Consider the following 21,565-nt stretch of genomic DNA (forward strand, 5'->3'; position numbering starts at 1 on the left):
GAACCAGGGGAGGAACTGCTCCATTTGGCAGCAGCATAGTTTTAAATAGACTTACATGGACCAGAGGCTCCTACTGCTGCTGCAGGAACAGCTGAACTCTTCTTACAGTAATATTGAAACTTCCAGTTCAGAGTCTTGATGTGTTAAGAGATCTCTAAGGCAGAGTGGATTTCCTGTAGTCCATAACAATTCAGCACCTAATGCCTGCCATAAAATGAGAAACCTGTTTGAAAATATGAGGAAGTTAAATGGAGACAAGAACTGCTTTTGCCGTTCCTTTACATGGAATGCTGTTCTATGATGGACCATGGAGGTGTTTTGTAGCATATGGTGGGAATGAAACCATTACTTCAGTAGGTCCTCAATTACTTCAGAGATTCAAAATATTCTGGAAAAAATCACCAGGATGGTCACTGTTGTGATTCTTTTGGGGTTGCAGAGATATAATGAGAATGGTGAGGATGAAGTGGTGACAGCGTAATAAGAATGTTTTATACATTGTGTTAAAAAAGTCCAACTGGGGGAGAAGTGCTTTGAGAGAACGCTGCCTGCATTCAGATTGTTCTACGTGTTGCCTAAATGCATCTTCTTTCTGCTAGCCCTCCTTTGCCTACAGTTACGTTGCTAATACTGTGGAGTTTTAGGCCTCTGAATGACACAGACAATGAGGAGGATTGAGCCTGGTACCTGTTAATGAGTTAAAATGTAAGGATGTGCCAAATTAGTGTGTGAAGTTGAAAGTACTACTTTTGTCCAGCAGTCTCGATGTAGCCAAGGGTAAACATGCATCATGTATGAAATGAGGCAACAAGGTTTTTTGGTGGAAGAGGCTCTGGACCTGCAACTCTTTTAATATCACAGAAGAACCCTTTGGCTTTCAGGCTTCTCTTTTTAGACTTTTCTTCATATGAATGCGTTGAGTTTCAGGGCAGGCTGACATTTTAATGGAACCTTGAGGAGAGGAATTTTGGGGAGTAGTCAATCTGTCCTGGCTGCTGGAGCTGAGATGTTTTGGGGAAGGCATCTGGGGACACAAGTGTGCTGAAGCCACTCTGAGGTGAGCAGTCTGAGAAGACTGAGGACTCATCTGCATGGATCCTTTACCATTTCAACTAGAAAACTCCTTATTTTACCCTCCCACACACAAGTATATGTGCATTGCGATATTAGTGGTTAATTTCTATCTGTATTTTTATTTGTATTCCGCTCTTCAGTGTGATAAACATGCTAATGGTTATACATGCTGCTGTGATCAGGATGGTCTGAAAAATTGCTGTGACTACACTGGAACTCAAGCTATGGCTGAATTTGGATGCAGCGTGTACTTAGAGATCAGAGCATTTTAAGCCTGAATTGTGAGGTACATGTGCCAGGGAATAGCTGTTAGAGCTGCCTGTTGCTCCTTGGCTGAAATGATGGTCCCATCTGCACATGAAGCAGCTATAGAGCTAATGCAGTGTATGAGCATTTTGTGTTGTGAAGGGGAGAACATCCTGTTGAGAAGTGTGCAGCAATTACAAATGTAGTCACCGCTTGTTCCCAAAGTTGACAGCATTCTCTTCTATAAAGAAAACTGTAAAGCTTCTTTGCTCCATGTGTGTTCACATACACGTGGTTCTTAGCACAGTTGCAGAGCTTGTCCTCAGGAGATCTGAGAATCTGGGATCTTCCAGGTTATGGAAAGTCTGACTAGGCATGGATGCTGCAAGATTGAATAGGTGACTTGTTAAGTATGCCTTTCTGGAGCTCCTGTGGTAGCAGTCCTTAGCTGAGATGGAGCTCAGTGCTCCCATCTGGCAGTGCTGTTGATCTAATACAGCACAATAAACCTGCAGTGGTGGAGAGTCCAGTGCACAGACACCTCATTTTGTTTGAGAGCTTCCTTAGCTCAAAGGTTTCCTGACACAGACCGTGCCAGAAATGGCTGCTTTGCCACTGGGGAAGCAGTATCCTTCCTCTAACTGGTGTGTGGTGGCTGTGCACGGGGTCATCTGTGTGGTGTTTGCAGCCTGGCATATGCCAAATTTGTGAACTGGATAATATTTACCAGCTGAGAACTGACTGACCTCTTCCAATCAATTTTTCTCCTAACTATATACAGTCTCAACTTTTCATGCAGACATTTTGTGATTTGCAATATTTTGATCTGGTCCTTTCAAAACTGATAAGTGCTGATTCATAAACTCATTCAAGTACCTAAGTTGCTGGTAGGTGGAGTGACAAGGACATGGATAGGAGTGCAGAAAAAGCACCCCAAATTTAATGTCATTTTAAGTCTGCATGAATTCATGGTTTATTTATTGACAGAAACAAATTTCTGGGCACTTGATATTGCTCTTTTCTGTGTACAAACTTGCAAAAATAAGTTCAGCTATGGTCTTTGCCTGCTTGGATAGGTAGGTAGTTGCTTCAGAATCTGATTATAGATATTAACTTGTAATAACTGGTCGTGCAAGGATGACAATTGTAAATGCTTATGACAATCGGGTGGTGCCCAGCATTGAAAGAAAATGGTAGTACGTTATGCAGAGGCAAAGCTTGTGAGAGATGTTCTCATGAAGGACTTTTTTTGCACTCTCTGGAGCAGTGGTTTGATTTATGTTAATAGGTATGTTAAGAAGTTAATAAACAGGTTGAAGTTTTGAGGATATACTTTTGTGTACATACACACCACTCCATGTATATGCACTTAAGGGCTTTGCAAAGCACTGCTATCTCTTCTGTTCCTAAAGCTAACCAACGTGTATTGTGATTTAATTTGTGTGCATTACTGCTTTCTTTTTCAGATACATGTATTGGACTGACTGGGGTGAAACGCCCAGAATAGAACGGGCAGGAATGGACAGCAGCACACGAAAAATAATTGTTGATTCAGATATTTATTGGCCAAATGGACTCACAATAGATCTTGATGAGCAGAAACTTTACTGGGCTGATGCAAAACTGAGTTTCATTCATAGGGCAAATCTGGATGGTTCCTTTAGGTAAGTTTCCTTTAGTCAATTACATGCTGTAAGTTTTTTCCTACCTTCTGCATTCATTTTGAAGCAAGGCTTCTTTTTTTTAACTTAATCTAGAATAATGCCAGTACCTTCTTTTTCTTTTTAAGTGCAATTGGTAGTAGCCTTGCAAAAAGTGAAATAGCCTCTCATCCTGTAAAGCTGGTTTTAAAAGCAAGACTGCATGTATTGGTATTTCACTATAGACTGTTTATAGCCTTATAGTGCAGCAGGATTTTTCATTTTTAGACTCTTATATGTCTTGAAAATAGCTGGAAGTGCTTGTCCATGACTTTAGGCAATCTAACATTTATACCAATATACATTGAAGTGCACTTGTCCTTGGCCGCCTCTCAAGACAGTCTTGATGGTATGCCTATAAATAAAGTAAATTCAGCTTATTTCAGACTATGAGTGAACAGGAAGTAGGTGTTCCTAAAGCTTGATAGGAAGCATAGTATGGAGCTTTTGGTTCTTGTCTCCTGTCCAAATGTGCTGTTGAGTTTTGGGTTTTGTATATGCAGAGAGGTGACACAGGGCAGACCTAGATCTTTGAGATTGCACCTTTGATTCTGTAATGAGCAGGTTGTGTTGGTCCTGAGGTGTGAATGTCATATGCTGGTGAAGTGTCTTGCTTAGGAGGCAAGTCTTTGTGTCTGGTCTGGCTTTGGTCTTCAGCTGGTTCAAAATAACATTTTCATGATGTTTTAAATGTCTGTGTTATGAAATCATTTTACTTTGGTAAAAAGCTGGGGAAGTTCTGGTTTTTTTTCACATATCTGTTTAATAGAAAGATGTACCTCCACAAACAAACCTACAGCGTTGAAAATTGAAAATTTTTCAATTCTTTACTAAAGTGTGTTCTGTTCCCGATTTTCACAGTCATAAAAGAGGAATAACAATATTGACATCCTTTATGAAACACTTCTAAGTTCCGTTGAGAGCACTATGTAAGAGCTACATAATGGTGGCATTGTAGTAAGTGACAAGTACTGACTGACAGTCAGAAGTATAGACAGGGGAAAAGGCCTTTATGGACAGGAGTGGTGGCTCAAAGGCAAGGTGCAGGTTCATAGAAAAAAATGCTCTCTCAAAATGCAAAATCTAAGAGAGATTTTCATACAGTACAGTGTGACTATATTTCTCTGATTTGGGGGTGAGTGGCAGAGGGTAAGGATTCTAGGTTGATCCTGCAATTATACATATACAAAATTGTATAAACTTCACTTGCATCTATGTGTAAAAATTTAAAGTTGTAACTGGTATGTAAAATTAATTTTGCTTGTTTTAAGGTAGAGAAAGGCTACCTGAAAGGGAGCAAGTATGTGAACACAATAATTCCAGCAATTTGTCAAAGTTACTTTGTGATAGATTAGTGCATGTCCACCACCTCCCAAATAGTTCTCTGTTAAACCATAAATGAACAGTATTTTAGGAAAAATTAATGTATTTTGCATTTTTTTTTTAAAAAAAAAGCTCACTGGTGTATACTACTTGCATTTTTTTACTCAGGGCTGGACAGTGTAGATGTACACTGGAAGTTGGGATATTCTTACGCAGGGTACATTCTGGAAATTCCTTGTGTCATACTATATGTGGACTTCTAGGTGTTGTCCAATATAATATAGCTTGATGTCGTTTAGCTGTGTATATTTTATGTTGTTACTGTAGGATGAAACTTCTTTCTTAAAATGTTATGCACATTAATTATATGCCGTGAATATTGACCTTACTTTTTACTCTTTAAAAATGAAGACTTTATTTCTTCCTTTTTCCTTTCCACTGATCAATGTTGAAACAGAAGTCTGTGAAGCTGGGACTCTTAGGTTCTGATGTCAGTAGCAGTTAAAACTAAATAATAACTTTGGAGGTTGCTTAAACAGAGCAAAATAAGTTTTACCCAGACTTGTTTCAAGTACTTCAACCCTTCCCATCCCAGAATCGCTTCAGAATTCAGATAAAAAGGATAATTGCTTTCTGCATGATGGATTAACATATACTGGAGCAAACTGCCTGTTCCATCTTGGCTAGCTTCACTTTGTAAGCATATCAGCTGGAACTGTTTCAAGGGATGTAATTACAGGAGAAAGGGAGACTTGATATCTAAGAATTATGGAAATAGAGGCAATATATGTGGTACTAGAATACAGCCACTGTTGTTACTAGTAAAGAGGCAACAGCAAAGGTGAGAGTGGAAAGAGAAAGTGAAATCAGTATTTGTATTTATTCTGTAATGGTTTATGGTGAGAGTAGTAGTAATTTGAAGGACAGAAATTTTAGAGCAGTTTCAATTTTTTCTCTAGAATAGAATGAAGAGTAATAATTTTGGGGTTTTTTTCACGTTACCTGTTTGTATATGCATATGCAAATATTTGTTTGCATGTGTCATTCTGCTTTAAACTTGACTGTGTCTGAATACATATAAAGAATTTTGGAGGCACTTCTTATATTTTCCCACACTCTCAAAAATACAAATGGTACCTGTGCTGCTCAATATGAAACAGAATCCTTTCCCTGCCAATATTAGCTGTTTGGGGATTTTTTTCTTTAATCTCTTCAATGGGAACAATTTAAATGCACATCTGAGTATAAGAAAGATATGTTCCTTACTCTCCATCAGGATGATGCTGAGACTTCAGCTTTCCCAAAAAAATATGGTAAAAAATTCTGAATACTAGTTCACTGTGTCAGACCACTGTTTTGGAATGTGTGTATATGCCATTGTGTTTGTGCCTACATACAAAGCATGAATTTTATGAAAACTGAATTCACATTGTTTTGGCTGAGGAAATGTCAAGTATGTTTTCATTGACTTAGTAAATGTTTCTAAACCTACCAAATCTAAATTATACCAATTTATTGCAGTACATGTAAACTTGGGGATCCTGTGAGTTTAGAAAATATGTTGGAGCTGTCATCTGTTTTGTGGCTTTCATGGAATCATAGAATGGTAGGGTTGGAAAGGACCTTTAAAGATCATCTAGTCCAAACACCCTGCTGAAGCAGGTCTGCCTAGATCAGGTTGCACAGGAAGGTGTCCAGGCAGCTCTTAAAAATCTCCAGATAAGGAGACTCCACACCCTCCCTGGGCAGCCTGTGCCAGGGCTCCCTCACCTGAACAGTGAAATAGATTTTTCTTATGTTTAAATGGAAATTTTGTGTTCCAGCTTTATCCCATTACCCCTTGTTCTGTTGCTAGATACAATAGAAAAAATGGATGTCCCAACCTCCTGACACCCACCCTTTAGATCTTTGTAAATTTTAGTGAGATCTCCCCTCAGTCTCCTCTTCTCCAGACTAAACAGCCCCAGCTCCTGCAGCCTTTCCTCATAAGGAGGATGTTCCATTCCCCTGATCATCTTGATGGCCCTGTGCTGGACTCTCTCCAGAAGTTTTCTCTCCCCCTTGAGCTGGGGAGCCCAAAACTTGGCACAGTATTCCAGATAAGGTCTCAGAAGGGCAGAATAGTTCAGCTAATGACCCAACATGAAAATATATGCATTCCCAGATGAGATGTATCTGAATGAGGTGATTGAAAAACATGTGAAATGTTTCTGATTTATATTATCTATATATAGTTAGTCTTAGAAAAAATATAACTGATCTTTGCACTACATTTAGAAAGATAATCTAAAAAATACTTGTTGCTGACCAAGTTAAGAGCAGTAATGTAGAGAAGCTCTTTGGTCATGTCTTTTCCCGCTACAAGAAAGGAGTGCATCTGAAATCCTGGGCAAAGATATCATGTATTGCATAGGGTGATAGGATTGAAGGAGCACTCCAAAAGACAATTTTGTTTGGATATTTGTACAGCTCTGTTTAGGAACTTTGGTGTGGCCTTTGAGAGGCTGGTGTGGAGCTGAAATCAGATACTGTGTCACTGTGAAACCTGGTATATCTTTGTTCTTATTGCTATGAAGGGACAAGGTCTTGTTTTACATTTTTCAGTCTGATTGTCACTTTTATCACCAGGTGAACCTTTTGGGCCAGTGAATATATTAAAAGAAGACAACTACTCTATTAGTTTTTACAACAGCTGGATTTTTTTTGCATGATAACAAATGGAAGCAATGCATTTTTGATCCTTGCTCTTTCTTTCATCTAGGCAAAAAGTTGTTGAAGGCAGTCTTACTCATCCTTTTGCACTGACATTGTCTGGGGACACTTTGTATTGGACAGACTGGCAAACACGCTCCATTCATGCCTGTAACAAACGGACAGGAGAGAAAAAGAGAGAAATATTGTCTGCCCTGTATTCACCGATGGATATCCAGGTCTTAAGCCCAGATCGGCAGCCATACTGTAAGTTTTACTTTTCCCTGAAACTTCTTGCGTGACACTTACCTATCAGGAAAGCTGCTAAGCATAAAAGTGCTCAGTGTGAAGTTTTAAGATTTTGAACACTGGTGAGAGGATTGTTTGCTAGCAGTAGAAGCACCTGAATCTTTTACCTGTCTTTGAAAATTCCTGCGTGAATTGGTGTGACCTCACTCATCATCACAGTTGGTAATAAAATCCAAACTAATGCACTACTTCAGTGACATATTTTGATTTGAAATATCTGAGTAAGAGTGACAAAGACTCACTTGGCATCTTTTTAACACCATTACTTTAAAGGCAACTGAAAAAAATGTGTATAATTACTATAATTAATAAGGAGAACTACCAAAAGTCCATTTCAGTATGGAATTTAGTTCTGAACTTTTATGTGAAATGCATATGTGCCTCTATTTTTTATGTATGTATGCTCCTACTTCAAAGGAAGGCAGGTGTAAAGAATTGAGAACTGAATGAGGCTGTGTACATTTTTTAAATGCATGTGATTGCATGTGGTGGATGGTCTAGGTGTTATGGGGATTGTGAGAATCGGACTTAGAAGCAATGGTGTGGAAACGTGTATAATTAAATAACTATGGGGAAGAATCATCTCTTGCCTAGGGGAGATACTCTTACCATTTGGACTGACTTCTTTATTTATGTGAACTGTAGAGTCTGTTTCCCTAAAGATAACGTTTACTATTCCGGTAAAATTTCTAGGATATCAGTAAACAGGCTTGAAAGTAAGCAAAAAGAGTTTGAAAATCATCTTGGTGATGGAACATGTTTGAGTTTTCATCAAGGTTGTTGAGTATGCACAGCACTGTGGTATATCTTCACAGCTCCAGATAAGTTTGTCTGTGCTGAATACTTGTCATTGCTTTTAGCTTAGGGAATGTCCAAGCCTTGGGTCATAGTGTTTCTGGGTCAGTCACAAGGCAAATATGGTGCAGAGGGCACATATGCTGAAAATAATTTTGATATAGTTCATTGACTTTGTTGAAATCAGGCTTGGATTCCTTCCTCTTCCTGTTTTTCCTCTCTGTGACTGTCAGTGGAAGCAACACAAGCCAAATTAGCCATAAATTTTGTGGGTTTGTCTTAAAGCAGTTCAGATACTTATTCAAACTAGAATTGATTTTGGAGAGATCTTGCATGATTTTATTCTTTTTTTAAATAGCTGGCAATGTTCTCCATAATTATTTATGGCTACAGTTGCATCTCTTGCTGCCATTTTTTCCCACGTGTAAACGAGATAGGTGTGTGCATTTGACACGGGGATGTATCTTGCTGTGAAGGGAAGTAGGGAAAATTATTTCCAACATGTAACACTACTGTAATGTAGGAATTGTTCAAATTGTAATGTTTTCATTTCTTTCATAGATTTGGTCACACACTATTACCATCCTCCAAGCCCTGTTTTCCATTTCATGATGCTTAGCACACCTGGCACCCACAAAGTTACTAATAGCCAAAGCTCTTAGTGGTGTTCAGCTTTAGTAACATTGAAATAACTGTCTGGTGAGAACGTGCTGAGCTGTCAACTCTTCTAAAATCAGCTTTTAATTGCATCTCAGTTTAGGTGCCCCTAAAAGTAAGGTGCTAGGAAGAGGGGAACCAAATCACATTCATTTTGTGATTCCTCTGTCTTTTAGCACATAAAGCTTGTGCCAGACATTTGGGATCTATAATTTCTTCCTCATGGAGAAAATAGGGCTTTAGGAATTCCAGAAAAATGAAAATAAATCTCTTTGGTTTCTTGAAGTTCACACTCCATGTGAAGAAAACAACGGTGGTTGCTCCCATCTGTGCCTGCTGTCTCCAAGAGACCCATTCTACAGCTGTGCCTGTCCCACTGGTGTACAGTTAGAAGATGATGGCAGGACATGCAAATCAGGTAGGAGCTTGGCTTTTCTACAGTGACGGTGTTGAGTTTGTTTGGGTTGGCTGCTTGAAAGTTGACCTTTGAAGAAGTGAGTTGAGAGAAGGTGCCTGACACACTGAAAACGTAATCACTCCAGTCCTGGTGATGGTGGCAGAAATTCTGCATCCAGATCTCCTGTCAAGTCACCAAAGATAGTGGTTTTTATTAACTAAAGTGATCCCTTGCATTGGCAATCAGAGAATTTTTACTGTATTTTGTGACCTTTGACTGTATTTGAAATGTCAGTTCTCTGTAGAAATGAAGTAGCATGTGGAGCCTGTTGCAGAAGAATTTTATTGGAAGTAAGCTATAGTAGAACGTCTTTCGTTTGGACAATGGACTATGAACAGACTTCTGCTCCCTCCCATTTGTTGTCCAGTAATGGTCAATGATGCAGTAGTGGTGCCTGAATTCATGCCTTCCAATTGCATCTCAAAGTCAGTAATATGTTTGAGACATCTGCACACAGATGTGCCAAAATGTTGTTGAAGGCCACAACCGTGTGCTCATGTACTATTTTAGAGATAACACAGTGAGTTGCTCCTGCTTCAATTAGTTTTACAATGAAATATTGTATAGAGAAAAATTAAAAATTAGAATTTAAACTAGAAATATTGTTCTTTTTTCTGGTTCTAAAGATTAATTATCCTCCTGTTTCCTTTTAGACTCCCCTGTGAGAAGGATTTATGAGAAAATTGCACTAGGAATTTTTTTATTACTGGGTCTAGTTTGTGTTTTTTGGACTTTCTATATAATTTTTAAAAGTGAGGCAAGGCCTTGGGTGAAGAGGATTAAAAGGATTGCTGCTTGAGATAACTGAGCTAAACAATAGTAATGTTCTGGGTGGCTGTTTCATGTCACCAAGAAGTAGAAAGAGAGGCTTGTGTATTACCAGTAGGATGCCGTTTGGAGAAAAGTGCCTCAGGTATATGCTTCAATTGAAAAGTATAACTAGGTGCATGTTTCGTATGCATAAATTGAATGAATATAGTAGTATACTTTGAAAGCTTGGTTTTATCATTGACCAGGAAGCCTCTTTTTAAAATGCATTTTACAAAAGCAGGCAATTAACACTGCTACAGTGGTAGGATAGTAGGAGGGAAGGCTTTGGAGAATGTTCTGCCAACAAACTGAAAGACACTCTGCTGCCTGTCTCAAATGTGTTTTCAACGAGTCTAGTCAAAGAGTATAGTCATTTTCTGATGTGACTTGATTCCTCTGAGTACTAAAGCAAGCATAATAGATTCCTTTCATTTGTGAATTTGAAGCAGAATTTGAACACTGAACCTCCAGAGTTTAAGGGCCAACTTTATTAGCTCATCCTGCTGCAATTGAAAGACTTATAAGGTAGTTCTTGCAGCTACTGAAAGACCTTTCTCTTTTCTCCTTCTAGCTTTGGAAAAATTCCCTTTCACAGCTTTTAAAAAAACAGCACTGAATACTCAGGACAACCTTTTTAGGTGTTCATATTGACCTCATGTTTCTGGCAGTGGGAGTAAAGGTCAGCCTGTGTTTGGTGTTTTGGCAGATAGCACAAGCAAGAGTGACTGCTTATACTGTGCTTTCACCTTTCCATTGTCAGGCCAGACAATCTGTTGAGGGTGTCCTGTCAAAGGAGGGCAAAAAGTGGGATGGGAACAGGAAATCTGGTTTTGCATAAGAATATGGCCTTTTGGTTCAGTTTTATGGATTATTTCTTTCCCAAGCTCCACATCTTTTGTTGTCCTGTCTGCCTTATGCCAAGATCTATGTGCTTCTCTTTCCCTTTTTATTAATTAACTCCTTGGTTGCAAGGAACTGACTTATTGTTCTCTGCACAAGTCCTTTGTAGTAAAGTTGTATCACGAACTAGGGTTGCAAGAGTGTTGACCACCTCTTCATTTTGTTTCCAGTTGGCTTAGGCAAAAGTGCAAAGTACAAAGTCACTTGGACATATCAGATTCTTTGATGTGAGGCTTCTAATGAATTACACAAATGCTGTGGAGGATTTACACGCAAAAGGAAAAAACACTGTTCTCAAAAACCCTGTCTGTGTGGGAAGTTTATTGGTGCAAATATAACTATATAATGTTACTGTGTATCTCTTGTCAGAAAGTACTTTGGCTTTCCGAGTTGATTCGTTCTTGCTTTCTCTCTGGTTCTGAACAGTTGCTCTAAATGAATTTTTAAAAATCAGCTCTAGAGTTCATCACTAATGCATCACTAATAACAGATATTAAATATATGGATAGATTACAACCATAGATAGAGCATAAGTTCTTTGGGAATGTGTACTTGCTTTGTGCAGGTAAATGTTTCTTGTTGCTTCTCTCCAGACACGTGGTACTAAGTTTGGTTTCCTCTGTTGGCTGTGAAGATGCTTGGAACTTATTTGAAGTTTCCATACCAACAAGCAGAGGGATTTTAAGTTTTGAAAGTAGGTTAGCTACACCTGACTATGTACACTTAAAGTGAACATTTCAAGGTATAACCTTTAGAATTACTGAAGAAGTTGTGTGTGACTGGTGCCGTCTTGGTGATTGTGCCCAAGTACATGGTTTTACATAGGTACTTGAACTCAATCTTGCCTGTGTACAAGACACTGAAACCACAGTTTTTAATGCGCATGTTTGTCTGGTGGCTCTAGGCTGAAGTGCCTGTGGAGGATGTTCTGCTCAGTGGTAACTCTTGGTACCTCCTAACTTCTAGTTGGTAACTGATCTCTGAAATCTCACATTTCAAAATGCAATTTCAGTTCTTCGACCACGTGGCTTTTTTGATTTGTGGAGTCTCATTTGCTTGTTACTTGTTTTTGGGTTTTGTTTTTTAATTTGCATTTCCGTTGTTTGAAAGTCTTCTCCAAGCCTGCTTGAACAATGGCATGAATGTTTGAGAAAGGCACAAAGGTTTCCTTGCAGTCATTTAAAGGGAATGTGTAATTCTACCTAATTAACTCTTCATTCATGCAGCCATAACATTTTAAGCCTGCTTTAGTTAATCTTCAGTTTCTTGCTTTAGATGCTTTCTGATGCAAATAATCAAAGTCTTAAGACCAACACAGAAATTGTGTGTGTTCTAGGCATATTTTCAGGGAAGCAAAGTGTGATTTGATCAGCAATGGACAAATAGGCCTGTTTAGAAAGCAGAGCAGGTGCGGAAATTTTAAAAGCTTGAGGACCTTCTTTCAGTCATTTTTCTGACTTAAAGCTGAGGTTTTTCTTTCTTGTTTATTTAAGGATCATACTTATCTTCTTTATGAACACAATTGTTTTTTTTCATGAGTCTTTTGCTTGTTTATGAAGGCTCTCTTCAGGAAGCTGTTCCTTCTCCTTCTGTCCTGAGGTTCCCCTCTATGATTTAGCAAATTTTGTTGTAGAGCTAGTAGTAGCTTGGAGTGTTATTAGAAATACAAATGTATTAATAGCTAATGTCATATCTCCAACATAAAGTATTCAAACCTTTCTTACCTTGCAGGGCAGAGTCTTTAGGTGATAGCTGCATGTCATCTTTGAGCAGCTACCCCTTCCTATTGCTTCTCATGCTTGCTTCCATGATGCACAGTGAACAACATAAATTTATCTGTTTCTGACTACAACTCTGGTGCACCTTTTCTATAATTTGCACCACTTGATGTGAATATTTCCAGGTAAAATGAATCTTTCCATCTTGCCCTGCTTCCATAGAGCAGGTTTGCTTTGCTCTGCTAGGCAGAGATACAGTCTCAGAATGCTGGAGGATACCCCCTGCTTTTTTCTTCCCTCTTTGACATGACCACGTGCCTCAGTTTAATTACATTGAAGCAAGTCTAGAGGTTTGTTGTATGTCTTGTTAGCTAATTGTGATGAAACCCAGATCCCAGGGTCTCATACAACAGCTATCTGTGTGCATCCTTTCAAGATTAATCCAGTTTCTGTAACGTGCATTCAACAGCCTTGTTCCTCTCATGTTTCTGGAAAAGATATAACTCCTTTCTGCTGTATTCAGTGTTGCTGGCATACAGCTGTTGCTGCAGACCTTCTAAAAGCCTCATGTTTTTCATTAGAAGTGGCTATATTTCCCTGTAAGTGGTCACTCTGACTAAACTCCTTCTGCCTGTCAGTGTTGCATTGCCAAAGGATTTTATTGTATGTAATTTTCTGTCTTCTTGGGACCAAGTAAGTCAATTGTATATGAACTAAAATTAATTTGATAGAACTGTAAAATCTATTGTCCATGGCTGACACCACAGACAGAACATTTTGTGTGAAAGTTCAAATACATCCCATATTACCCTCCCAAATTTTTACTGGTTTGACTCTGTGGGTATGGATCTGTAAATAAATAGGATAAACTAGGACTTCAGCTAATGTTCTTTTTTGTTGTATATTTTTTTACTTCAGCAAGAGCACTCAGAGCACCCCAATCTCAGAATTAGTCCAGATCCTTGCAGCTTTTGGAAGCTGTGTACCCCAAGGCTTAAAAAACTTTTCCAGTTTTATTTTTCTTTCTTGTAAAGTGTGTAATGCATTGCTGCAGTATATGGATAAAGTATTCCAGTAAAAGCTACAGTATTTTACAATACTCGTTATGCATCTTCATTGCAGCAATTTCACTGGGCTGAACGTCATTACTGTTTGATTACTGTTTGATCATTTTACTACAATTACTATACTGATTTGGCTGGGGTGGGGTTAAATTTCTTCATAGCAGCTCCTGTGGGGTTATGGTTTGGATTTTTGGCCAAAGCAATGTTGATAACACAGGAATTTTTTTAGCTAGTGCTGAGCCATGCTTGCACAGCATCAAAGCTTCTCTGTTTTGTACCCTGCCCTGCCAGTGAGCATGGTATGATGGCATGTCACCATCAGTGTGCTGGAGCCTGGCTGTCCACCTGCCCGTGATAGGAAGTGGGGTGTGAATTCCTTGTTGTACTTTGCTTGTGTGCATGGCTTTTGCTTTCCCCCTTAAACTGTCTTTCATAGAATCATAGAATTATATTGATTGGAAAAGACCTTTAAGATCATCAGGTCCAAATACTAACCTCACACTGCCAAGCCCATCACTAAACTGAACCATATACCTCAGCACTTCATCTATGCATCTTTGAAATATCTCTAGGGATGGGGACTCCACCACCTCCCAATGTTTAACAATCTTCTTGGTGAAGAGGTTCTTCCATAATGTCCAATTTAAACCTCCCCTGCCACAACTCAGGCGCATTTCCTCTTGTTTTGTAATTCATTACTGGAGGGGAAAAATTGACCTACCACTCTATGATTCTATGACCTCATGTAATCCAGTCTCCTCTTAGTCTCTTCTTCTCTAGGCTAAACACCCTCAGCTTCCTCACCTACTCCTCATAAGACTTGTTTTCCAGACCCTTCACCATCTCTGTTTCCCATCATCTGGACATGCTCCAGCATCTCAATGTCCTTCTTGTAGTGAGGGGCCCAGAAGTGAACACGGTATTCGAGGTGACACTTCACTAGCACAAAGTACAGGGAGACAATCACTTCCCTGGTCCTGCTTTTCACAATATTGGTGATACAAGCCGGAATGTCATTGGCCTTGTTAGACCACACTGCTGGCTCATATTAAGCTGGCTGTTAACACCTCCAGGCCCTTTCCCTCCAGGCAGCTTTCCAGCCACTCTGCCCCAAGCCGATAGTGTTGCCTGGGGTTGTTGTAGCCCAAGTGACACAACCTGGCACTTGGCCTTGTTGAACCTCATACAGCTGGCCTCAACCCATCTATCCAGCCTGGCCAGGTCCCTCTGAAGAGCCTTCCTGACCTCAAGCAGATCTACACACTCACCCAGCTTGGTGTCATCTGCAAACTGCCTGAGGGTACACTTGAGTCCCTGTCCAATGCTTTTGTTAAACAAAACAAGCCCCAACACTGATTCCAGGGGAATACCACTGGTAACCAGCTGCCAACTGGATTTAATTCCATTCCCCACCACTCTCGTGGCCCAACCTTCCAGCGAGTTTTCCACATATCTCAGTGTAGGTCCATCTGAGCCGTGGGCAGCCATTTTTTCCAGGAGGATGCTGTGGGAGACTGTCGAAAGGCTTTACTGAAGTGCAGGAAGACCACGTCCACAACCTTTTCCTCATCCACTAAGCGGATCATCTTGTCATAGATGCCGATACAGGGTCTCTTGCACAGGACACAGTCCTTAATGAATATCTCTGATGTGGGTTCTTCCCCACAGTTGCAACTAATGCAGATACAAGGTCTCTTCAGGGTGTAATTTTAATGAGCTTCTTTGGTATGGGTTCTTCCCCACAGTTACAGCTTCTGTGAATATGGGGTCCACCACACAGGACACAGCCTCCTCTGGCCATAGTCACTGATCCTGGCAAGAGATCTTTAATGAAGTGAGTCACTGCCCCTGATGCAGGGTCTTTAACAAAGTGCAAACAAATCACTGCTTTACCAGCTCTCTCTGCAGGATGCAGGGGAATCTCTGCTCCAGCGCACTTCCTCCTCTCCACTAACCTTTTAGTCCACATGGTTGCTTCTCTCTCTCTCCCAACGCCTTGCACCACCACCAACTGGAAAAAAAAAGGACAGAAGAAAGAAGAAACCAGTACAACTCTCCTCTTCTGACTTCATAAAAAGTAATTATGGAGGTATCTTATTGGCTCAGCCCCAGAAGTGGGTCTGGCTCAGAGCTGGGGAGAGTTTTGAGCAACTTCTTACAGGAGCCATCTTTACAGCCCCTTCCCCCTTACCAGAAATGACATCATGTCAAACCATGACACATAGCTGGACTTCTGTCTTCTAATGCTCTGACTTTAACAGCAGTAGAATATGCATTTGCATGAGTTTACCATACTCACAGAGGAATGCTTTTGGTATTTTGAAGCTTACAGAAGGAACAATGCCTGGAACTAAGGGCAGTGACATCTGAAATGTGTTCCTACATATATGGAACACTGCTCAGTATAGTTCTAAGTCAGGGAACCTCTGGATGGTGCTCTTAGTCATATGTAGTCATAGTTTTATGTAGTCCTGCAAGGAACAGGGAGTTGGACCTGATGGGTCCGTAAAGATCCCTTTCCAGCTCAAGATATTCTGTGATTCTAAGTAGACTGAACAAAACAAGGACTATAAAGCCCAGCAAGGGCTATAAAAACAGGGAATTTGGCTGCAAAGCAGCAGTACAGTAATGGTGCCTTAGCTCCTGCTTACCTTGGCATTATTACTGAGCTAGGAAACAGTAAATGCCTTTATAGTGTGGACAGCTTTGTGAGGTTGGAACCTACTGGCTGGTTCTGCAGAGCTCAAACTGGTTTTTATGCAGGAGATAGAAGAGAACAGAAGGAAAAAGCGTTACAGTGCTTCGTTCCCATCTTCCATGTGTTTCTTGGTGCAGGTCATACATCTTAAAAGTTTTGTATCTGCAGTTCTTTGTCTGGGCAATCATCTGCTTGTTTGAGTAGCTAAGCCTTCAAGCAAGACAAGGGTTAAACAAATACCTGCATCTTAAAAGTATTTCTTTTCATGTTGTTTAGCCACCAGAAAAAAAATCCATTTTCTAACACATGTTCCTCTTTAATAAAGAGAAACAGTATGGACTAATCCAGACTTTCTGATTAAGTAGATCAACTGCTAATTGGAGATGAACTTGCCTCCTTGTGAAAGGGAAGGATTAGTGAGGCTTTTATTATTTGAGATAATTGCTGTAAATCATTTCTTTCAAGTACCTGAGAAAGCTAATTCTGGCATTCTGTGAATAACCTAAGATAACTGTCAAGAGTCTTCCAGCACTTGAAAGATACAAAACAAAAAATCTTGCCTATCAGTAGAAAAAGTTTGATTATATTCTAGCATTGATTTGAGGCAGTATTGAGGGCAATGTCTTCCCTCCAACCAGCAGATGATCTACTGAAAAGACCTGTGGTTATTTTGTGCCAGATGAGGGAAAGTTTGGGTAACAGATGAAATGTACAAGTAGTCTGCTCTGGTTCCTGCAAGGTGGAGAATTATCTGGATTCCAGGCTATGAAAATGAGGTGCAGTGAGTTAAATGAGGAAACAGCATTTCACTTGCAGCATCTGGACTGGTGTTATACTACTTCAAGCTATTTAGCTTGGAGGAGATGGAGGGGTGATCTCATTAAAGTTTACAAATATGTAAAGGTAGGTGTCAGGAGGATGGAGCCAGGCACTTCTCAGTGATGTCCAATGATAGGACAAGGGACAACGAGTACATGCTGGAACACAAGAGGTTCCAAAGAAATACAAGGAAGAATTTCTTCACTCTAAGGGTGAGGAAGCACTGGAACAGGCTACCCAGATGGGTTGTGGAGTCTCCTTCTCTGGAGACATTCAAAACCCACCTGGATGAGTTCCTGTATGACCCACTCTAGGTGATCCTGCTCTGGCAGGGGGTTGGACTAGATGATCTTTCAAGGTCCCTTCCAACCCTTAAGATTCTGTGATTCTGTGACTCTTTAGCACTAAAACAATGGGCTAGCATGTAATTTACTTAGAAGTAATTAGTATTATTTGGAACTTTATTTGTTGTCCCCTCTAGCTAGACATTGTCCCAGAGTCCTGGAAAACAGTCATCAATTTGAAACATCTACCAAAGCCCAAAAAGAGAATTTTTCTCACTAGCCTGGTGAAACCACTGTGAACTATATTTCACTGATATACCTATGCAAAGCACCAGAAAGGGCTGTAAAAACTGTCCAGCAGTGTGTACCTGACAACCTAGGAAATCTAGAGACTACCTCTTCTCCATTTCATAAAAATTTCATGAGTGGATTTTCTTTTTTCTTTCATTCATATGTAGATCTTGTTTGGTTTTCCTCTTGCTTTTATTATTATATTATGTTTATGATTTATTTGATCTGTATGAAAAGATTGCATTACTTTCTATTCATAGCAACTTTCATCCTCTTAAATGGGGAATACTTTGTGTTAACAGCAAAATGAAATAACCTCATATGGAAGTGGTCTTGCTTATAATGTCACTGGATAAAAGCCATTAGAAACATGTAAGGAATAAACACAGAGGAGTGAGGAGCATTCTAGAAGTTCTGCCATGTCATCATGTTGCTCATTTTGCATCATCTTGTTGACAGTGGTTTTGCCAGGTTAGTGAGTGAAACTCTTTTTTGACTTTGGTGCATGTGACTGCTTTCCAGGACACTGAAACAGTGTCTAGTTAGAGGTGGTAACAAGCTAACCTTGTGTGTGGTTAGGTTTTTCTTTGTGTATGTATGTGTAAAGGAAAAAGCGACTCTCCCTTTTCAGCACTGTGGAGTCTCTAGATTGATGTCTGTTTTACCTTGCAGGAGAACCACACCCTGGGTCTGCACTGAAGAGGTTGGTGTGTAGACATTGTTCTCTTGTGTTCACCATGGGCTAAGTACATACACATGGAAAGTTACCAAGGCAAAACTTGTTAAGCAGCTGCAGCAGTGTGACTGCCTCTTCATACACTGGATAGCCAAGCTCTGTTTTACTGCATCAGTGTAGCAACAGAGAGGTTGAGATGCTCTCAAGATTTGCAAACTCTAATTTACTGTTGTTCATAACTTTTTTCCATGATGTTTACCTTTCAACAGATGATTATGTTATCTCAGAATTGAATTTTCTGTGGCTTCATGATGCTTGGAACATAATAAATAACACTTAAACTTCAAAGCATTATATAGCTATCAGCCTCAGAGAGGGCTCATGGGATGTAAGGTATTTATGTTTGTCTGAAGGAAGGTATTTATTTCTGTTTGTCTGAAGGAGGACAGCAGTGCAGAGAAACTAGTAAGTTCAAGGTCTCTTGTTGAGTGGGAAACATCTGCAATTAAAAGTCAACAGAAGTGGGATTGTAGAAAAACTATTGTAAGTGTATTTCTGTTCAGTATGGGATTTTTATATTAATTATGAATCATGTTTAGTTATAAGGATTTCTTAATGTCTCCTTGTGTATTTGAAGGTGTCACTGTCAAAACTGTTTTAACAGAAACTAGGTGGTAAACATCCATCACTTCTAAAGTAAGTGATTCCTTACTCTGGGCCAGTGGGGTTATTCTCCAGCAGAGAATATGAGCATTTAAACTTAACAACTGTGCTTTGCAAGGAAATACCAGAATCCAAGGACTGTATACTTTTACTAGTGATGGGGATTTCTGACAGACTTTTTCTTGGCACATCCTTTTTCCTATGGCTTGCAATGAATTGTTACTAAGAATTCTATGCAAAGAGATGTTTGGTTTCTTGGTTAATAAAAACTAGAAGCTGGGACCGTGGTATCTGTAAGTTAACATTCAGATTTGCCACTTCACATTTCCAGCTTTCTCTTTCTTTAAAACACATCTAGTCCAGACAGACCTCAGAGTAGGGGTTAGGGCTTGATTGTTCAAGTGCTTTGAGGTCTTTGGAGAAAACTTCTGTATAAGGGCAGATTCTTTGTTTAGCCAGCCAGTTGTACTGATCTTTGATTCTGGTTTGATTAAACTTTGATTCTGTAGTAGTTGTGACTGTTACACTAGTGCTATTTTGAGTAAATCTTCATCAGAGTTATCTACTCTTCTGTCAGCAACTTAACAAAGCTTTGTGGTAGCAGGTGTAGTACTGGATATGCACAGACTTCAGGTGTCTCTTAGGAGCTCAGTCCTAAATTAGAGTAACTGCGACTTCTGTGTTGCAGTGGCTTTCTCTGGAAGAACTATTACTTTTGTCTTAGTCAGCTGTTTTGTGCTAATGATCTTATCAGTTGTACAGATTAATTAATATTCTATTTGTGAGGTCTTTTGAGTGGCTGTATGAGTGTGTCAAAACTATCAATTACAAGAGTATTTTCCTGGTTCAGGCAAAGTAACTGTTAGAAGTCTGCTACTGAGATAATGGGAGAAAAAGCAGACAATAGCTTTTTATCATAACATGCAGACACATATGATGTAATTTATCAGTTACGTGAGTGCTCTGGTATTTCCTTTCTTTGTCGCAAGTGTTAGTTTTCTTTATGCCTACTTACTGTCCAATTACATCAAGTCCTGTCTAAACGTGGACACTCAAAATATTCTTTCAAGGACACCTTTCCTGTTTGTGTTTTGTTGGTTGTATACTCCCACCACATGCAGCTCTGCTTTGCATGTCTGTTCCCCGCTATTCAGTCTGTTATGTCAAGTTGAGAGAATACCTTGCCAACTTTTCCCAAACCACCGCTGTCACACACTATGAAGTGATGCTCTCTTCCTCTCGGGCTGAAAGATAAATAAAGACTTGAACTGGGTTGTGTAGTGCTGTTCATATCACAGAATGGTAAGGATTGGAAGGGACCTGTAGAGATCATCCAGTCCAAATCCCTTGCTAAAGCAGGTTCGCCTCAATCAGGTCACACAGGAACGTGTCCAGGTGGGTTTGGAAACCTCCAGAGAAGGAGACTTCACACCCTCCCTGGACAGCCTGCACCAGGGCTCCCTCAGCCTCTCAGCAAAGAAGTTTTTATTCATGTTCCAGTAAAACTTCCCGTGTTCCAGCTTGTGCCATTTACCCCTTGTCCTGTCACTGGGCGCTACAGAAAAGAAGACTGGCCCCATCCTCTCAACACCCATCCTTTAGGTATTTATAAGTGTTGATAAGTGTTGTTCATGTTGCAACTGCCTATGTCTAGGTACCCAAGGAGAATATATTAAAAGATTTTCCATTTATTTCTAGGTATTACCAAAATTTGTTTCAGGTCTTTAAATATTTTTATTTTCTGTGAAAGCTGAATAGCAGGAATGGGGTTTTACATAATGGTATTGATTTAAACCTGTCATGGTAAGTTTCATTACATCATTTTTCCTGTGATTTGAAGAACAGCTAATGCTAAACCTTTGTGCAAGCTGCTGTTATTGTTTCAAATATTGGCAAGCTATTAAACAGCATGGCAATGTTACCTATTTTCATACACTCCATACAGAACAATAAATTTTTCTCTCACTCCCATATTTTGTGCCCACCTCCCTTTTGACAGATGAAACTTGGAAATTTTGCCAGGTAATTCCCTGTATTATAGCAACTAACAAAATCCCTTGCCTTTCTGGTAAATCTTTTTAGTTTCTCAAGAGTGTGGAGATAGCTGTATTGAAAGAATTAGTAGTTGCCTGCAATCAAAGTACTTTTAATGCACACTTCTCAAAATATGCTTGCTATTTTGTTATTTTGAGAGCAGCTAAAACCTTTCTCATTTTTTACAGTTTATCTGATTGCCCTTCCCCCGCACCCCCCCCCCCCCCCCCCCCCCCCCCCCCCCCCCCGATTTCTAAAGTTGCCTGTAAATAGACTGAGTCTGTAAGTACTGATGCATGCATGCATACGTACATACATAAAACTGGGGGAAGAGTCTCACAATGGAGCTTTGTTCT

General features: G+C 39.8%; 1 protein-coding gene across 1 annotated transcript in view; it reads left to right on the forward strand.

Moving 5' to 3' along the window:
• LRP5 (LDL receptor related protein 5) overlaps positions 1–21,565 on the forward strand; it is a 153,451-nt gene that overhangs the window by 46,102 nt on the left and 85,784 nt on the right. The window contains exons 3-5 of the mRNA XM_061999256.1: positions 2,787–2,984; positions 7,105–7,301; positions 9,082–9,213. Of these exons, the coding sequence (XP_061855240.1) occupies positions 2,787–2,984; positions 7,105–7,301; positions 9,082–9,213 (527 nt within the window). The remainder of the gene's footprint in view (positions 1–2,786; positions 2,985–7,104; positions 7,302–9,081; positions 9,214–21,565) is intronic.

This window comes from Colius striatus, chromosome 7 (assembly GCF_028858725.1).
Source record: "Colius striatus isolate bColStr4 chromosome 7, bColStr4.1.hap1, whole genome shotgun sequence".
Taxonomy (NCBI): domain Eukaryota; kingdom Metazoa; phylum Chordata; class Aves; order Coliiformes; family Coliidae; genus Colius; species Colius striatus.